The sequence below is a fragment of the Pteropus vampyrus genome, unplaced genomic scaffold (assembly GCF_000151845.1).
Source record: "Pteropus vampyrus isolate Shadow unplaced genomic scaffold, Pvam_2.0 Scaffold850, whole genome shotgun sequence".
In the NCBI taxonomy this organism is placed as follows: domain Eukaryota; kingdom Metazoa; phylum Chordata; class Mammalia; order Chiroptera; family Pteropodidae; genus Pteropus; species Pteropus vampyrus.
The window spans coordinates 71,674-87,732 of record NW_011889631.1 but is presented as its reverse complement, the minus strand read 5'-3'; the positions used below and the strand labels follow the sequence as shown (position 1 = coordinate 87,732).

At 53.6% G+C, this 16,059-nt stretch overlaps 2 protein-coding genes across 2 annotated transcripts in view; one reads left to right on the top strand and one right to left on the bottom strand.

Annotated features, from left to right (window-relative positions):
* Positions 1 to 5,593, top strand: part of LOC105309778 (F-box-like/WD repeat-containing protein TBL1X) — a 16,749-nt gene extending 11,156 nt beyond the window's left edge. Inside the window, exons 6-7 of the mRNA XM_023526388.1 lie at positions 4,006 to 4,180; positions 5,497 to 5,593. Of these exons, the coding sequence (XP_023382156.1) occupies positions 4,006 to 4,180; positions 5,497 to 5,593 (272 nt within the window). The remainder of the gene's footprint in view (positions 1 to 4,005; positions 4,181 to 5,496) is intronic.
* Positions 5,594 to 5,772: 179 nt separating this feature from the next.
* GPR143 (G protein-coupled receptor 143) overlaps positions 5,773 to 16,059 on the bottom strand; it is a 29,035-nt gene continuing 18,748 nt past the window's right edge. Inside the window, exons 7-10 of the mRNA XM_011385969.2 lie at positions 15,290 to 15,398; positions 14,087 to 14,204; positions 12,708 to 12,948; positions 5,773 to 5,899 (exon numbers count right to left, since the gene is read on the bottom strand). Of these exons, the coding sequence (XP_011384271.2) occupies positions 5,808 to 5,899; positions 12,708 to 12,948; positions 14,087 to 14,204; positions 15,290 to 15,398 (560 nt within the window). The 3' untranslated portion in view covers positions 5,773 to 5,807. The remainder of the gene's footprint in view (positions 5,900 to 12,707; positions 12,949 to 14,086; positions 14,205 to 15,289; positions 15,399 to 16,059) is intronic.

Sequence of the window (16,059 nt, the reverse complement as noted above, 5' to 3'; positions counted from 1 at the left end):
AAAAGAAAAAATATTTTTATGTTAAAACAATTTTAAAATCCTACAAATGGCCATCAGACATAGAGAGCTTTGTGTGGTTTCATATTTTTAAAAAATTTCAGGAGGACAGAGACAGGGTCTGAGGTGTAGCTCGCTGGCCCTGTGCCCTTCGGCTGCGGGGAAGGGGGTGGGCACGCCGGGCGTGGACGGGGCGGATCCTGAGCATGGGGACCAGCGGGACAGGCGACGGCTCTTAAGACGTGAGGACCAGGGTGCCCCTCTTGCCGTGCCATTGACCTTCGTACCTGCAGGAAGGAAGTGAAGACCGATGCCCTCTGAGCCCAGGAAGCCCGCCCCAGGCCACACGGCACCGAAGAAGCCATCGAAACGGACAGCGCGGCTCCATGCGCCTCTGAGTGACACCTCGTTCACAGCAGCACACGTAGGACGGTCCTTGCAGAGCGGGCCTAACGGCCGCAGCACGGCCATGGGTCGGGCAGTGGCCGGAGTCAGCGGGCAGGAAGGGGTCCGGTCCCGGAGGTCCGTCACGCACGTGTGGCGTCACCGGGCGTTTCTGCCGTGTCGACACTTCTTTCTCTCCCGAGAGACTAGGAGAAAAGGTTTTTCTTTTTTAAGCAATGACTCTTTTTACTGTTTTTAAAATATTCCACATGGCTTTGTGTTCCTGCGGGACTTCCCTTTCACCGGATCAGGTGACCTTCATGCTCTCTCGTCATCGAGCGACACTGACCTATTTTTAACATCTGCCACGGGCACAGGGCCGGAAGATGGGACCTCCTCTGCCGCTGGTGTTTCCATGGGTGTGGGAGGGGACCGGAGGGCGGCCAGCCGGCCGAGGGCACGTTTCCGCCGGGCACGGGCTTCAGCAGTGGCGTGGCACATTGTTTGGCGGGTGGCGTCATCTGCGGAGCCGAAATCCACCGTCGTGGCAGGGGAGGCGCGTCCTGCACACCTCGGGGTGTGCCAGGGGACACAGCCACCATGCGTCCGTCAACGTCAGCTCGTCCCTGCGGCTGCACTGGGCACGTGACGCTCGGGTTGCAGCCACGGACAGACAGACCCCAGCGCTGTGCACGACGCACGTGTTGTATTCGGGCCCGGTTGCCTGGGGCACAGCAGAGGTTCTGGTCCTCTGCGGGAGCCACGTCCGTCGCGGACGACAGCAGACACCCCCGGCCACGTGGCCGACTTCCTGCTGCAAGACGTCAGGCTCGGGACGCAGTTTGCGGCGGTCCAGGCGCACGCCCTGCCGACCCCTCCCGGAGCGGGCACGGGCAGCTCTGCACTCCGCCAGCTCGTGGGCGTCGGCCCGCAGTCAGGGCACGGCCCGCGTGTGTGACGAGCCAAGCACGGAGTCGGGGGCGGTGGTGTGACACGCGGAGGCCTCCGCCGGGCAGAGCACACGTGAAGGCCTGCGACCAGGGTCTCGCTGATGTCCCGCCGGCCCTCGACCCGCGGGGACTTCGTGGCAGTTGTGACGGAGACGAGGTCTGCGAGGTCCCAGACCACACGGGCTTGGTCCCAGCACAGCGGCGAACATGACAAGGACGAGGGGTCAGCGTCCACGTCCCGGTCTTCCCCAGCTGCCATCGGAAGGAGCCCGGCACGGGCCACAGGGGCCCAGGCCTGAAAACCCGCCAGCTCCGTTCACACCCAAGCCCGTTCCCAGCACAGTGACAGCCCGTGACGGTCACCCTCCGGTGACAGCCTGCCTCAGGAAAGTCGGGGGTTCACCTTGTCGCCCACGTGGGCCGTCGATCACATGACTGCCTGCCGTCGTTTACAGCTCTTAAAAATCGTGAGGGGTGCTCGAGTCTCCGACCAGATGTAAGCTCGATCCTGAGCGCGGACGTAACACACCGACCGTCCCCCCGAGTCTTCGGTTGGGTTCGAGGTGACCGAGAGTACATCCTGCATGTGGGACGCTGGATAGGGAGGGGGGACGGACAGGGGCCCCGGCCGAACCCTAAGACTTGACTTTCATTCTTTCCAAAAATAGGTCACGCAGCCAAGTGAAGTGCACTTTGTCCAACGTAAGGGTCTGCTTCGTTCCCGGTGGTTTTTCTCTGTTCTAACCTGTTCTAGTTTTCCTTTTTTCTTTTTTTTTTTTTCCCCCCTTAAATCGTGTTTCTCGTCCGATGCAGAAATGTCCCTTCCGGCACGCCCCGAGGTGTTGAGTTCTGGCTTCTGCGGTTTTTATTGTCTGTGTCAGACGTCCAGCCAGATGTGGTGGTGTCGGCAGCGCCCGATCCCGTCCGCCCCCTCTGTCCGCGCCCCGCCCGCGCCCCCCCCGTCGCCCTCACGCGCTCTGCGAGGAGGGGTCCCACCCCGCCGTGTGTCGTAGCGCATTTGTTTCGAGAGAGAATCAACAGATCATATTCAGTGTCTTGAATAAATTGCTCTATTTTGATACTAGACAACGTGGTGGTTGCGTTTTCTTGGTCGTGCTCGGTGACCTGGGGGCTCCACGGCCCCGCGGGCGAGTGGAGACAGGCTGCGTCTTCTCACGGGGAAACCGAGTCCGGTGTCCGCTTCCAGGACGGCCACTTAATCGGGCCTGGGACCAAACGCTTCCGACCCAAAGGGAGCGTGTTTTGGAGTGTTTTTTTTTTTTCCTCTCCGTCACTGTAGTTCAGGCTGGCTGTTTGAAAAAGTCAAAGTACGTGGACTTTGTCTCGTCCACAGTGGGTTCGCTGGGAGTTTGGGTTTCACGGTTTGCTTTGAGCCATTGGACGTCGGACGCTGACTCTGCCCGGTGCGGACGAGCACTTCCGCACGCAGTCTGAGCCAGAGTCCACCGGCTGCTTTTGTCGAGGCCACTTTTATCCTTGGTGGCTGTTGTGGAATCTGGTTACTTGGTGGGTACGGCTGTCCCGTGACAGGGAGGAAGCAGGTGTGTCCGAGAGCCAGGCCGGACAGGTGAGCCCAGAGCAGGTCGTGCTGGCGTCTTGACAGCCACCCGGACGCTGTCCCAGAACGGAACGGAGGCTGCGGCCCGTCCCGTCTTTTCGGCCCCTGTGTTATCTCGGGCACAGCTGCCTTAATTTTTTGTCCATTTTCAAACCCTGTCCAGCTGACCAAGCCCGTTCTCACCGGGCCGATTTGGGGTGAACCCAACACCCCATAACCCTGCTACGAAAGCCATAGGAAGGTCCTGGGAGCAAACGCAGGGCGGACCTGCGGAGGGGGGCACGTGCAACTTCGACGATAATGCCGGTGACGTGCACAGCTGTACACGGGTTTCCTGGGACCGGAGCGGGAGGAGGATTGGGACACGGAGGTAGCGCGATGCGTGTAACATGAGTTACACCCAGGTCCCACGGAACCTGTGCCGCCGTGGCTCTGAGACGCCTCCCCACGTGCCCTGACGCCCCACCTCATGTGGCCTCTGGGGGCGGGAGCCCCGTCACTGAGCAGAGAGCTTCTTTCTGCCCTTGGTAATGCCCACGTCTTGGGGCCGCTGCTGAAGAGGGTTCGAGAACGTCCTTCGTGTCCACGGACGCTCTCTGTACCCAGGACGGCGTGGGGGCCGTTGTTGGCTGCCGGTGACAGGAACTTCGAGCCACTGTGAGGTGGACGGGGTAGAAGCCGGTGGAGGCAGAGACAGGCCCTTAAAAAGGTGCAGAATGTGGCCGAATGTTCCTTTTTTTTCCTCAGTCTGCCTCCTTTTTCTCCAAAGCGTCTCATCCACTTGCCAGGTAAGCAGGGCGAGGGGACGGGGTTCCACCCGGAGGGGGCCGTGGGGGTGCAGGGCAGCGCTCTGGAGGGTGGGGGCTGTGGCTGGCGCGTGTCCTCACGCGGAGGAGGACGTGGCTGGGCTAGGACCTTCTCCCACGGCCGCACGGTCAGTCACGACGGGCGAGGAAGGGGTCTTTGGAGGACTTGAGCAGAGTCATGAAAGTTTCCTAGGGTCCGATAAACTGCCCAGGGGGCGTCAAACGGGAGCCACCTGGTGACACCTTTCTACCCAAACTACACCGCCTGCGACTCCTCCGTCGTGTCCAGCCAGCCCCGACCCCCGTGCCGCCCACTTCCCCGTCGTCTTCAAGACCGTCCAGTCGGGCGGTCACGCCGCCCTCAGCATGACCGCTCCCATCCCCCTCGGCCTGCTGGGTTTCCCAGCGTCTGCCATCTGCAGTGGCCAGGCTTCCAGCAAAGTCACTTACAACCAAGCGATCTCGTGCGTTTGTTCGTTTGCTCAGATACTGTCTCTTTTATGCCGTAGATTGACAAGATAACGCCACATCCTGACTCTCCCTAGCGAGTCCCCACAGCCAGGGCCTAGCTCCCTGCCTGCTGAGTAGCCACGACAAGGCACGTTCACTCACCCTCTCACCCCAATCCACACCACGGTGCCAGCTGGTGACGATGACGCCCCTTCTAGGAGGAGCTGTTGTAACCGGATAATCAGGTCTGCCACGGCTCCCGTGTGCAAGCTTCCCACCCCGACGCTGGCCAGCGTGACCCAAGGAGCATGGACGCCAATACTGGGCGCCTTGGAGGGGTTTCCAAGAAGCGGCCTTGGTGGCTACGCAGACAGCAAGAGCCACAGTGGGGCTCCAGGATCGGCCCCCTGCAGACAGCACCGTGGGGCCGCCCACACCTGCACCCTGGGCCTGAAAGCTCACCGCAGCTGCCTTCCAAAGGGTGCTGCCTGCGGCCAGCCTGTCCTCAGGTGCTTCTCTGAGGCCCATTCCCTTGGGCACTGGCCACTAACTTACAGACGTGGAACACTGTGTGATTGGCTCCTCCAGCCGCAAAGGAGGCTGGGAAATCGCGCAGTGAGTGGTTTTTGCCTGCAGAGCAGGGGCGGTGCAGAGTGAATGCCCCATGTGGTAGGGGGTAGATGCTCAAGCAGACGACGGGCTCTCCATGCTGGGGGCGAACAGGATGTCAGCACAGATTAGGAATGCAGATGCCACCCGGCAAAGCTGACACGCCCTCGTGCGTCCCTGACACTTCGGGTCACCTTGGGTGTGCCCTAGTGCAGGTCCCTTCGTAGGGAGGTGCAGCCCTGGGCACCTCGGTGACACTGCCGGAGCCCCAAGTCCGTGTGCAGCTGCGGTGCCCTGCAGAAGTGCAACTCCCTGCAGAAGTACGAGTGCAGGAGCTTCCGGAACAGCTTCTCTTCGTGAAGACAGCTGTCACACAGCAGAGCTGTCTGCAGTGTCCTTAGAAAACTGTGATGCTCCTAGAGACACACCTACCTGGCTGGCAACGTCAGTGCCTATTACAATACTTGTGGCAACCGTATATGTACCTTCTGGTGATGGAAAGATGGAGCCCTGGACGGTCTGACCATAATAAATCAGGTGCCAAGATGTCCTTGGGCACGCGACTCAGCACGGCGTAGGGACCAGAGGCTCAATTCCTGCCTGAAAACCGCTTCTCCCACCCCGTCCCGGTGACACCAGGACCCTCCGCTTAGCCGCTCGCCACTGGTCCTGCCGCTTCTGCGCTTGGAGGCGCTCTGGCCCCGTCGGGCCCCTGCTGCAGAGCGGCAGCTGCTGGCCGTGTGCGCACAGAAGCCGAGCAGACGGGGATCGCTTACGAGGCCTTTATTGACTTTCCCAAGGACGCGGACCTGGCCTGACATTTCGGCGTCTGCGGAAGCTGCTGAGCGCTCGGTCGGGAGGGAAATCTGGCTTCCCCGAGCGCACGCGGCGGGACCCTGTCAGCGTCACGGGGAGCCGGGGGGAGAGGCGCTCACGCGGTGACGGGCGTGCGATCTGGGGGGCGGGGGGCGGGAAGGGGAGAACCGAACGGCAGAGAGGGGAGGGTCCGGGCTGGGGCCGGCCACGTCCCGGTCACAGGTCTCCCTGCATTTTTGGAATGGATTCGGCCTCGGCGCTGCGGACCCCACGGGCCGTGTGGATGTCGATAGCGCTGGCATCGGAACCTGGAGAGGGAGAGAGAACAGCCAGTGACGGTGCCCACGTCCTCAGAGGCGTGTCGTGCGATCCTGTCCCCCACGTCAGGCTCGGGAGCACCAGAGCGCAGTGCGTTTTCCGAACGGCTGCTGCAGCCGCCACGAGGGGCTGGTGCCAGCTTGAGCCGCGGGCACCGTGGTTGGTGGCTGGCCACGGGCCCTCGATGCCAGGAGGTGCCCCAGGGGAGGGCGACCGCCCCCGTCTACCGAGCTGGGACACCTCCGTGCTGGCTCTTCGTGGATGATGCCACACGGCGTGCGGGTGTGGGGAGGGCCGGGTCGTGAGCAGAGTGAAAGGCAACATCATTCCTGCCGGAGGAGTCATCCCGGAGGACACGCCGTCCTGCTCAAGCCGTGGGACTCCTGGGGGACGGGTGTCCCATTGCGCTTTATTCTGCACGGAGGCTGCCGTGTGCCCGGTTCTGTGCTGTGTGTGCAGAACACGGATGGCGGCCTCAGAGGACGGTGGCCTTTTCCACCGTGTGGCAGGCGAAGGAGTGGCCTCCACGGGGCTCCCTCCACCCAGGGATCTGTCTGACAACTGCAGACTCCGCGTGTGTCCCTCTCTGCTCCCTCTGGCACAGCGGCCTTTCTCTGTCTCACGCCAAGCTCGCCCCGGCCACAGGCCTCTGTTTTCTGCCTGGAAAGCTCTGCTCAGATTTTAATGGCTTCTGCACTTCGCTCAGGTCCAAGTTCAGAGAGCGCCTCATCGTTGGGGAGGCATCTGACACACTGTACCAAACAGCACCGTCATGCCTCCTTGTGATTGGTTTTTCTTCATGGCCTTCTCAGCAGCTGGGATGTTGTCTCGTTATTCGGGCTTTGCGTTCTGTGTCTCTGCCAGGACAGTGCAGAGCCCAGGGGACAGGGAGGGTGTCTGACTCGACACCGTACCGGCCGTGCCCCGGACGGCGCTGGGCACACACATGAGCGCTCGGCTGAGTGCATAAGCAAACGGGTACGTGAGTCGACATCCGTTGGACGTGGCATTAATCTGTCACCTCGGACCAGGGAGACCAAGGAGCTTGAAGAAGGGCACGATGTGAAAAGGGACACGTGCTAATTCAGGGGGACGCCTAAGAAAAGCGAGAGCATCGGCGTTTCGTGGAACAGAGGAGGTGCCACTTCAAACACACGACCTGCCAGGGCCACCTACGGCTGATGCGATTTCTGTCATCTTTCCAGAAAGACTCTGGGCTTGAGTGTCACATAGTGGTGTGTGACCAAGCTCTGGGCCGAGGACACTGCTGTGACCTCAGGCCTCAGGGCACCTTCTGACTCCTGTGGCTTTTTAAAGGTTCCCAGTTCTTCTGTCCTTCCTCTGGGGCTTCACAGATTGACCTGTTTGTGGCATAACCAGCTTTTCAGATGCCAGTGCTGCTGGAGCCACGTCCCGTGAACCCAGCCCTGCCTGCCCGGGATGCCCTGGGTGCTGGCAGTTGTCATAAACGTGTCCCTCCCCCAGAGACGAAGTGTTGAGCAAACACGTCTCTGAGATTGTCATCCAGTGAGGCCGTTGGGGCATTCAGTATCAGTGCAGAGTCCATCCGACGAGTGTGTCTGCAGGACACACGGGTGCCGGAGGCTTCGTGCTGTCCAAGCACCAAGCACCTCCCCGTTGTCTCTGTCATGTGCCTTGTAAGGCCAGGCAGCTTTTGGGGAACTTCCCGACCCCGTGGAGCTCTGAGACCTGTCTTCTGCACCCTCACTTGTTCCGAGACCCTTGAAAAGCCCCGAAGCTTAGATCGGATGCCCCAGCCAGCAGGCAGCAGGCAGCAGGCATGAGCCCTACGTTGTACACCACACCTGTCCCGGAGCCCCTGGCCGTGGATAAGACAGAGGCTCGTGGACGACAAATGGGATTCGGGGAACAATGAGGTCCAGGATACAGAGGACATTTGTGAGAATCATCACGGGCGAGAACAGGAATTATGGGAAGGACAAGAGATAGCGGGAGAAAAGGGGGGTATTTTGGGGAACACCAAGGCATTACCGGGAACAGAGCCCGTCATGAGCGAGGAATATAATTGCAGGAAAATAAACTATTTGGGGAGGGAAATGCAATAGTGAAAATGACAGGAAATATGATGAGAAAGATGTCACTGATAAATTTGGGAATTTTGGAATGATAATAGATCATGGGAAACAAATGTGGGAATGACAGACTCATGGAAAACAGAATTGTGAATTATGGGAAGTAGGTCATGTACTGTGGGCTTCCGAGTACTGGAAGGGATCATGGGAAGAAAGGACTTTTGGAAACTACAAAGGATTATGGGAGAAACGAAGGATTGTGGGAATGTTCAGTTCATGTGCGGTGGGCTTATGAGTACCACAAAGGATCATGGGAAGAAGGGAATGCTGAAACTACAGGGGATCATGGGAAGAAGGGAATGCTAGAAACTACATGGGATCATGGGAAGGATAAGGGAATTGTGTGAAAACTAGTATATGAGGAAATAAACTAAAGGGAAGGCTAGAAGCTCCTGGGAGGGAACTAGAATTCTAGGCGAAACGCAAGATTATCGGTATGAGGTCATGAAGAGTGGGCGTATGGGTACCACATGGGCAAAGGTGGAAATTACAGAGGATCATGGGAGAAAAACTAGAAATGTAGGATTAAACAAAGGATTGTGGGAATGTTGAGGTCATGGACAATGGCCTCATGGAGATGCGGGGGATGATGGGAATGATGAGGTCGTGTACTGTGGGCTTCTGGGTACCACAAGCGATCATGGGAAGAAGGGAATTTTGGAAACTACAAGGATCATGGGAAAGAATTTGAATTCTGGGAGAAGCAAAGGAGTATGAGAATGCTATCACGTACAGTGGGATTATGGGTCCCAGAAGGGATCATGGGAAGAAGGGAATGTTGAATTACAAAGGATAATGGGAGAGAAAAGTGTGATAAACAGAGGATGATGGGAATGTTGAGGTCATGTGTAGTGGCCTTAGATGAGAAACAGAAGATAATGGGAAGGATAGGGAAGCTGTGTGATTATCTAGGTATAATGAGAGGAAATGAACTGAGGGAAAGCCTGAGGCTCAAGGGAGAAAAATGGAATTGTGGGTGAAACGATTATGAATGATGATATCGTGAAAGGGGCATATGGGTACAACAGAATCATGGGAAGAAAGGAATTCTGGAAATTCCGAGAGATCATGGGAGGATACGGGGACTATGGGAGAAACGAAGGATTGTGAGACTGTTGAGGTGTTGTACATTGGCCTTATGGTTACAACGGATCATGGGAAGAAGGGAATTTTGGAAATCACAGGGATAATGGGAGAAAACTTGAATTGTGAGAATGACGAGTCATGTACTGTGGGCTTGTGGGTACCGCAAGGTATCATGGGAAGCAGGGATATCGGGAAACTACAAGAAAATACGGGACGGATAGGGCAATTATGTGAATAGGTATATGGAATGAAGGAAGGCCTGGAGCTCATGGGAGAGAAAAGGAATTGTGGGCGGAACAAAAGATTATGGGAATGATGAAGTCATGACTATTGGGCAAAGGGGTATCACACGGAATCATGGGAAGAAGGGAATTCTACACTACAAAGGATCGTGGGTATGATGAGGTCATGTGGTGGGCTTCTGGGTACCCCAAAGGATCATGGGAAGAAGGAAATTCGGGAAACTAAAGAATCATGGGAGAGAAATGGAATTATGGGAGAAGCAGGGTATGATGGGAATGATGTCATGTACTGTGGGCTTCTGGGAACTACAAGGGATTATGGGAAGAAGGGAATTGGAGAAACTACAAGGAATCATGGGAATAATAGGGGAGTCATGTGATAGTTATAATGGGAGGAAGTGGACTGAGAGAAGGCCTGAGTCTCATAAGAGAGACGTGGAATTGTGGGCAAAACAAAAGACGATGAGGTCATGAATAGGGCATATAGGTACCACATAGAATCATGGGACGAAGGGAATTGTTGAAACTGCAAGGGATCATGGGAGGGTTAGAAAAATTGCGAAACCGGGTTGTGGGCGTGTCATGTACAGTGGCCTTGTGGGTACACAGGGGCTCATGGGAAGGTTACTCTGGAAACTACAGAGAATCATGGGAGAAGTGGAGGATTGTGGGAATGATGAGGTCATGTAGTGTGGGCTTCTGGATACCACAGGGGATTATGGGAGGAGGGAATTCGGGAAGCTACAAGGGATCATGGGAAGGATAAGGGAATTATGTAATCATTAAGGTATGGGAGGCGACGAAGGCCAGAGGCTCATGGAAGAGAAATGGATTTGCGGGTGAAACAAAACTCTATAGGAATGTTGAGGTCTTGAATACTGGGTTTATATATGGGTACCACATGGAATCATGGGAAGAAAGGAATTTTGGAAAGTACAAAGGATCAAGGGTAAAAGTGGAATTGTGGGATAAACAAATGAGTACGTTATTCTTAAGGTGTTGTAGAGTGGGATTCTGGGTACCAGAAGGGATCATGGGAAGAAGGGAATTTTGGAAACTAAAAGGATCATGGGAAAGAAGTTGAATTTTTGAAGAAACAAAGGATTGTGGGAATGATGAGGTCATATACTATGGGCTTATGGGTACCACAAGGCATCATGGGAAGAAGGAAATTCGGGAAGCTACAAAGAATCATGGGAAGGATAAGGGAATTATGTGAATATCTAGGTATGATGGGAAGAAATGGACTGATTTAAAGCCTGAGGCTCATGGGAGAGAAATGGAATTGTGTGCAAAACAAAAGATTATTTGACAGGGTCTTGAATTGGGGACGTATGGGTACCACATAGAATCATGGGAAGAAGGGATTTCTGGGAAATTGCAAAGGATCATGGGAGGGATAGGGGAATTGTGGGACCACCTAGGGATTATGGGAGGAAAGGCGGTACTGTGGCAAGGATAGAGGATCATGGTGGAGAAATGGAATTGTGGGAGAAACAATTATGAGAAAGAATTCTGGGAACTACCAGGGATATGAGAGAAAAGAGGAACTGTGGAAATGACAGAATCTTGGAAGAGAAATAGAATTGTACAGGAAAGCGCATTGTGTAGAGAAGTGGAATTGTTAGAAACAAGGAATTGTGGGAAAAACGCGTCATGGGAGAGAAAGAGGCATGAAGGAATAGCATGGGTCGTGGGAGAAATACGAGCATTGTGGGAATACCGAGGGGTTGTAAGAATGGGGACTTGCTGGAATGACAGGGCAGCGTGTGACAGAATTGGAATTATGGGAGACTCCAGGAATGATGAGGCTGACCAAGCATCATGGCGGAGAAAGGGGAATAGTGGGTATGACGGGATGATGGGGGAAGTGGTGGCATTGAAGGAACAACTAGGGACTATGGGCGATATAGGGGAATTGTGGGAGAGCAAGGGAACGGGGAGGAGCTGTGGAATTGTGGGTACAGTACATTATGGGAGAGAAACGACGTGAGAAAGGGATCATGGTAGCTACTGGAAAATATGAGAAAAATAGTGTAAGAATGACAAAATTGTGGAAAAAACTAGGGATTTGGGGAGAGGAAGAATTGCGGGACACCAGGGCATTGTGAGAGAGAACACAATCGTGGGGCAGAACAGAGAACGCTGGGAGAAACAAGGAATTGGGGCGATACAGCTAGGCCCACGTACTATTGTCCACTATGTTCCGAGGAGGACGTGACCCTCCGGACTGTGAGCACCACCTGTGTTCAAATCATGACACCTTCGGTCTCCCCACAGGCCTTGTGCCTCCCAGCGACACAAGCCCTCTATCCTGTAATCCACTTTGTCCACAGCCACGTCCCCAAATCCCTGTCTACGTGCTTCTTGGCCACAGCCTCCCAGGCCACGTTCCTAAGTCCCTGACCACAGCCTCCCAGGCCCCTACCTGAGACGCCCCACCCTCTGTGGCTGCGCCCTTCCACTCGGCCTGCGCCCCGGCGTCCACCCAGAGCCTTCTGCGCTGCTCCAGACACCTGCCTGGCCCCGCCCCGAGCTGTACTCTGGCCACGCCCATCCCGCCAGGGCCACACCCCCGCCTAGTGGCATTGCGGTCCCGCCCTCTAGCCAGAGCCACGCCCCTCACCCATCCCTCACAGTGTGCGGGGGGGGGGGGGGGGCGGTGTTCACCTGGTCCAGGGTGAGCTTGGAGAGGTGGGATGTGTGTCTCACCACAAATCTACATTCTCACCCACATCTGCTCACCCTCTTGAAGCTGATGTTAAATTAATATGCGTATCAGATCCTTTGTAGTCCCCCAAGTCATTAAGAATTCTTTAAATCTTACAATGACTGACTTTTCAGCCAGGCCTTTGGGAACCATGAGCTGCTAACAATTTTCTGTCAAAATGTATAGATTGACTGGCTTCTCATGTAAATGCCCCCAGGTGATCTGGACAAAGGAAACTGTGCCCGTTATCTACCGAGGCCTTGTCACACTGTTCACAGCCTCACAGCAAATGCTGATGGAAAATTTGGTAGCCGCTCATGGTTCCAAAACAGCTAACTGAAAAATGTTAGTGAGGGGTCCGAGGTGACCATTTATCTCCTATTCAAAATGCCACCCAGACCAAGGGGAAACCAGTTATAATTAATTTAAGGCTACGGTGCTTAATGCCGGAACGAAAGGCACCATTAAAATATGGAGAGGGGAGGCAGATGATGGAAATACAAGAGCAGCCTCAGAGTCAGCTAGCGTCACTTTCCATGGACACCCCGAGGTGCGTAACACGTGTGACGGACACCGCCGCCACCCCACGTCACCTCCTTGTTTGATAAAGGACTTCCATGGGAGTTCTGGGCCCCACAGTCCTTACCTTCAGACAGCATGCTCAGGGCCTCGTCGGAAGTGTGCCCGCCCACACGCGGTGCCTTCCTGGAGGTGGGGCTGTCACGGGGCACACAGGAGCCCTCTGGGGTCGGGAAAGGCCGCTCGGTGGCTGAGGTCATTGAGTCCCACTGGATCTCCTTCCTCGTTGCCTGGAAGTCTAGGCTGCATCCCGTCCAGCCATAGAAGGCCAGGGACAAGAGAAACCCCTGGGCTGGATTCAGTATGCCCTGGGGGGTGGGGGTTGGAGGGGGACAAAGGAAGGGTTAATTGGAATTAAAGCCCGGGGACCTCACAGTGACTGATGCCACTCGGGAGGCCCAGTGGGTGGCCTCGCTTAGAAGGGTCCAGGTGGTTGATCTGGGGCAAGATGAAGATGGGCTGGAGGTGCCCGACCTTCAAGGGGGCCTGAAAATAGAGATGGGGGAGGAGAGAAGGCACGGAATGGGAAGCACAGGACAGTGACCGCGCTGCCCGAGGGGCTTTGCTCTGCTGCAGACAGCTCTTGAATTGTTACGTGCTTGCAAACCAGAATTCGACCTAACGCAGGGTCCTGCGCCTCAACACGAGTCCCGGAAACAACCCTCCACTGACACATGGTTGAATATATGTGAACTGCACCAAAGCAGACTGCGGACCAGAGCACAGGAAGGGAGGCAGTTAACGCTGGTCATTTTAAAGTCCCTGTGAATCGGATTTCCCCCAGTTCCGAAGCGACATAAACATTAATTCTGTGGGGAGCCACGTGTATCCCCCCACTAACAGCTCACGTGTGTATTTTTATTATCAATAATAATTTTTTTAGCAATAATTTTTTTATCGATAATAAAAACACTAAGGGAAATCTACCCATGGTGTTTTCACCTAATCATTTCCTGTATTTCTAGCCAATATTTTTCCACACTCGAGTTAGTAGGTATTTACTACAATTTTTATATTCTGCATTTCTCAATACTACAGATTTCCTAATTGCCGTTCTTAACAGCTGCATAACATTCCATCAAGATGAAAGACTGTAATTTATTTAACCGTGCCCTTTTTTAAAATGAGAGTTGTCGAAAAGGCTTTATAACTATGGATAACATTATGAGGAATACTTCATCCCTATGGCTTTTTCATAGTCTGAAGTGTTTCTTCAAGATAAATTCCCTGATATCTCAGTCTGCCCAAAAGGTTTGATACACTGTGCCAAACTGATTTAGCAGAGTCGCACCCATTTAAAAATGTCCCCAGCAATGAATGACAGTAGCAGCTAGGATACAACCACCAGGAACCTACTTGATTCATATATATTTAAATAACAAGCCACCATACTTCTGAGTGGGGTTTTTTCCCCAAGAAGAAATTTTTAAATCAAGGTCGACCTACCATAATAAACCACGTGGTCTTGGCTGCATTTCTGACATGTTTCAATGAGCCTCCATTGATATCTGGTTGCATCTCAAGATAGAATAAGAGGCTTTCGTTGATGATGTTTGACACCCAACTGTTACAAATACAAAACGGCCCACAGGTTAAGAGAATAGGCAGCAGAATTCGTTTTTAAATGCTTGAGGGTGGGGAACGCGTCTATCGAGACCCATAGGAGTCCTGGAGGGGTGACGACTTTCCCAGCAAAGGGGACCAGCACATCGAGAACCTGACGTAAGAGCTCTAACTCCTGTGAGTCTAAAGCAGAGACCACAGATCTTTCCAGCTGCAGCGCCATCGCCAATGGAAGGTTCCAGCACTACCTCGAATAACCCAGAACTCGGTCTTCGTCTGAAGAGTAACCTAACGTTTCGATGGAGACCAAAGTGAATCTTATTTGGTTCAGATTTTTTCATGTTATCATGGGTAGGCCAGTGGAGTTTGGAATAGCAAAAAGCTCGGGGTGTTTTTAGAGAGAGCATTTAGGCCTCTCCTGGGAGAAGGTCTAAACCTGCTTGTACTCACACCGCAAAGGCATGCTCTCTCTTGCAAAGTATCGCTTCGTGCCAGCAAACCGTTTTCTGATTCCGTTGTGTTGTGCACGGCTTGCAGGTATCAATTTTCAAGGTATCCACCTGAACTATCAAGGCAGAATGCCTACGGTGGGGGAAACTGAGTAGAGAAAAATTTGTCTCTAAGCCTCTGGGCTGAGCTGAGTCACCACACCGGAGATGTGCCCTAGCCCTGGTACCTTGTCGGATACAGGAATCCTGGTCTCCAGACGGATGCAAATGGGTGGATTTGAAAGGTCTGATCCTACGCTTTATTTCCACATTAACCCTGCTGGTGACACAGAACACCGGATGCGAATGGCTGGGATGGACGGAAGCTAAACTCAGGAGTTCTCGTGCCAAAGGCTTTCTGTCTAATTTCAGGAGCTCTGACTCTCTGCAGAAGCTCATGGATTGTAGACTTGCTTTCCTGTCTCGTGTGCATCTCCTCAAAGGGCTCTTAGCAGAGTTTCAAAGATTTCTTTTGCAAAGACTCTTCCCTTTGGAACCTTCGGGTCACACTTGGAAAAGCAAAATGGCAAGTTGCTTGCGTATCCCCTTCCCAGTGACAATTTAAAAAAAAAAGAAGAAGAAGAGGAAGAAAAGTTACCAAATAATGAAAACCAGCATTATTTTGAAAAATCGATTCTTGATCACAGCTCCCATCCGTCTCTCGTTCTCCGTGTAAATGCCTTGTCTTCCTTTCAGTAAAGAAGCCACTGTGAAGGACAGAGGGGAACCGCATGTCATGTTCATGACAGACGTTCACTGAGCGACAGGGCAAGGAAGTGGAGCAGACGGGAGGCCAGGAGCAAAGCAGGAGAGCACGGGGCAGAGCGAGACACAAACCGGGTGCCCTCGGCACGTCCCCGGCCCCCCCCTCCCCCGTCACAATGAGAAAATCCATTGGGACAGTACTGTTATTTAAAACTGTGGGTTTTATTTGGATTTTACTGGTTCGGGGACTAAATTTTTAAAGGTTAGTGTTTCCTACTACAAAAATAATGCACACTTGCTATTTTAAAGCACTGGAAGATTTTAAATTTCTTCTTAGACAAAAGGTGGAAAATATAAAAAGCTTTAGAGAATTACTGACAGCCACTGTTAGCATATATGTATCTTTGTCTTCTTTCTATAAGTCGTTCTTCTCGGTGTGATGTAGTCGAATCACTATTTTTATGCAATCTTGTTTAAAAATTACTATTTTTAAACAAATCACTATTTTTATGCAATCTTGTTTAAAAATATTTAATACAGTATTTTTAAATGTAGATTTGAAGAGAGTGAACCAACGAGCACAATGATTTTCTATTCTCAGCAGTAGAGGACTTTCAACGTTTTAAATTCTACTGTCATCAGCTGATCCTCAAGTGACCGTCC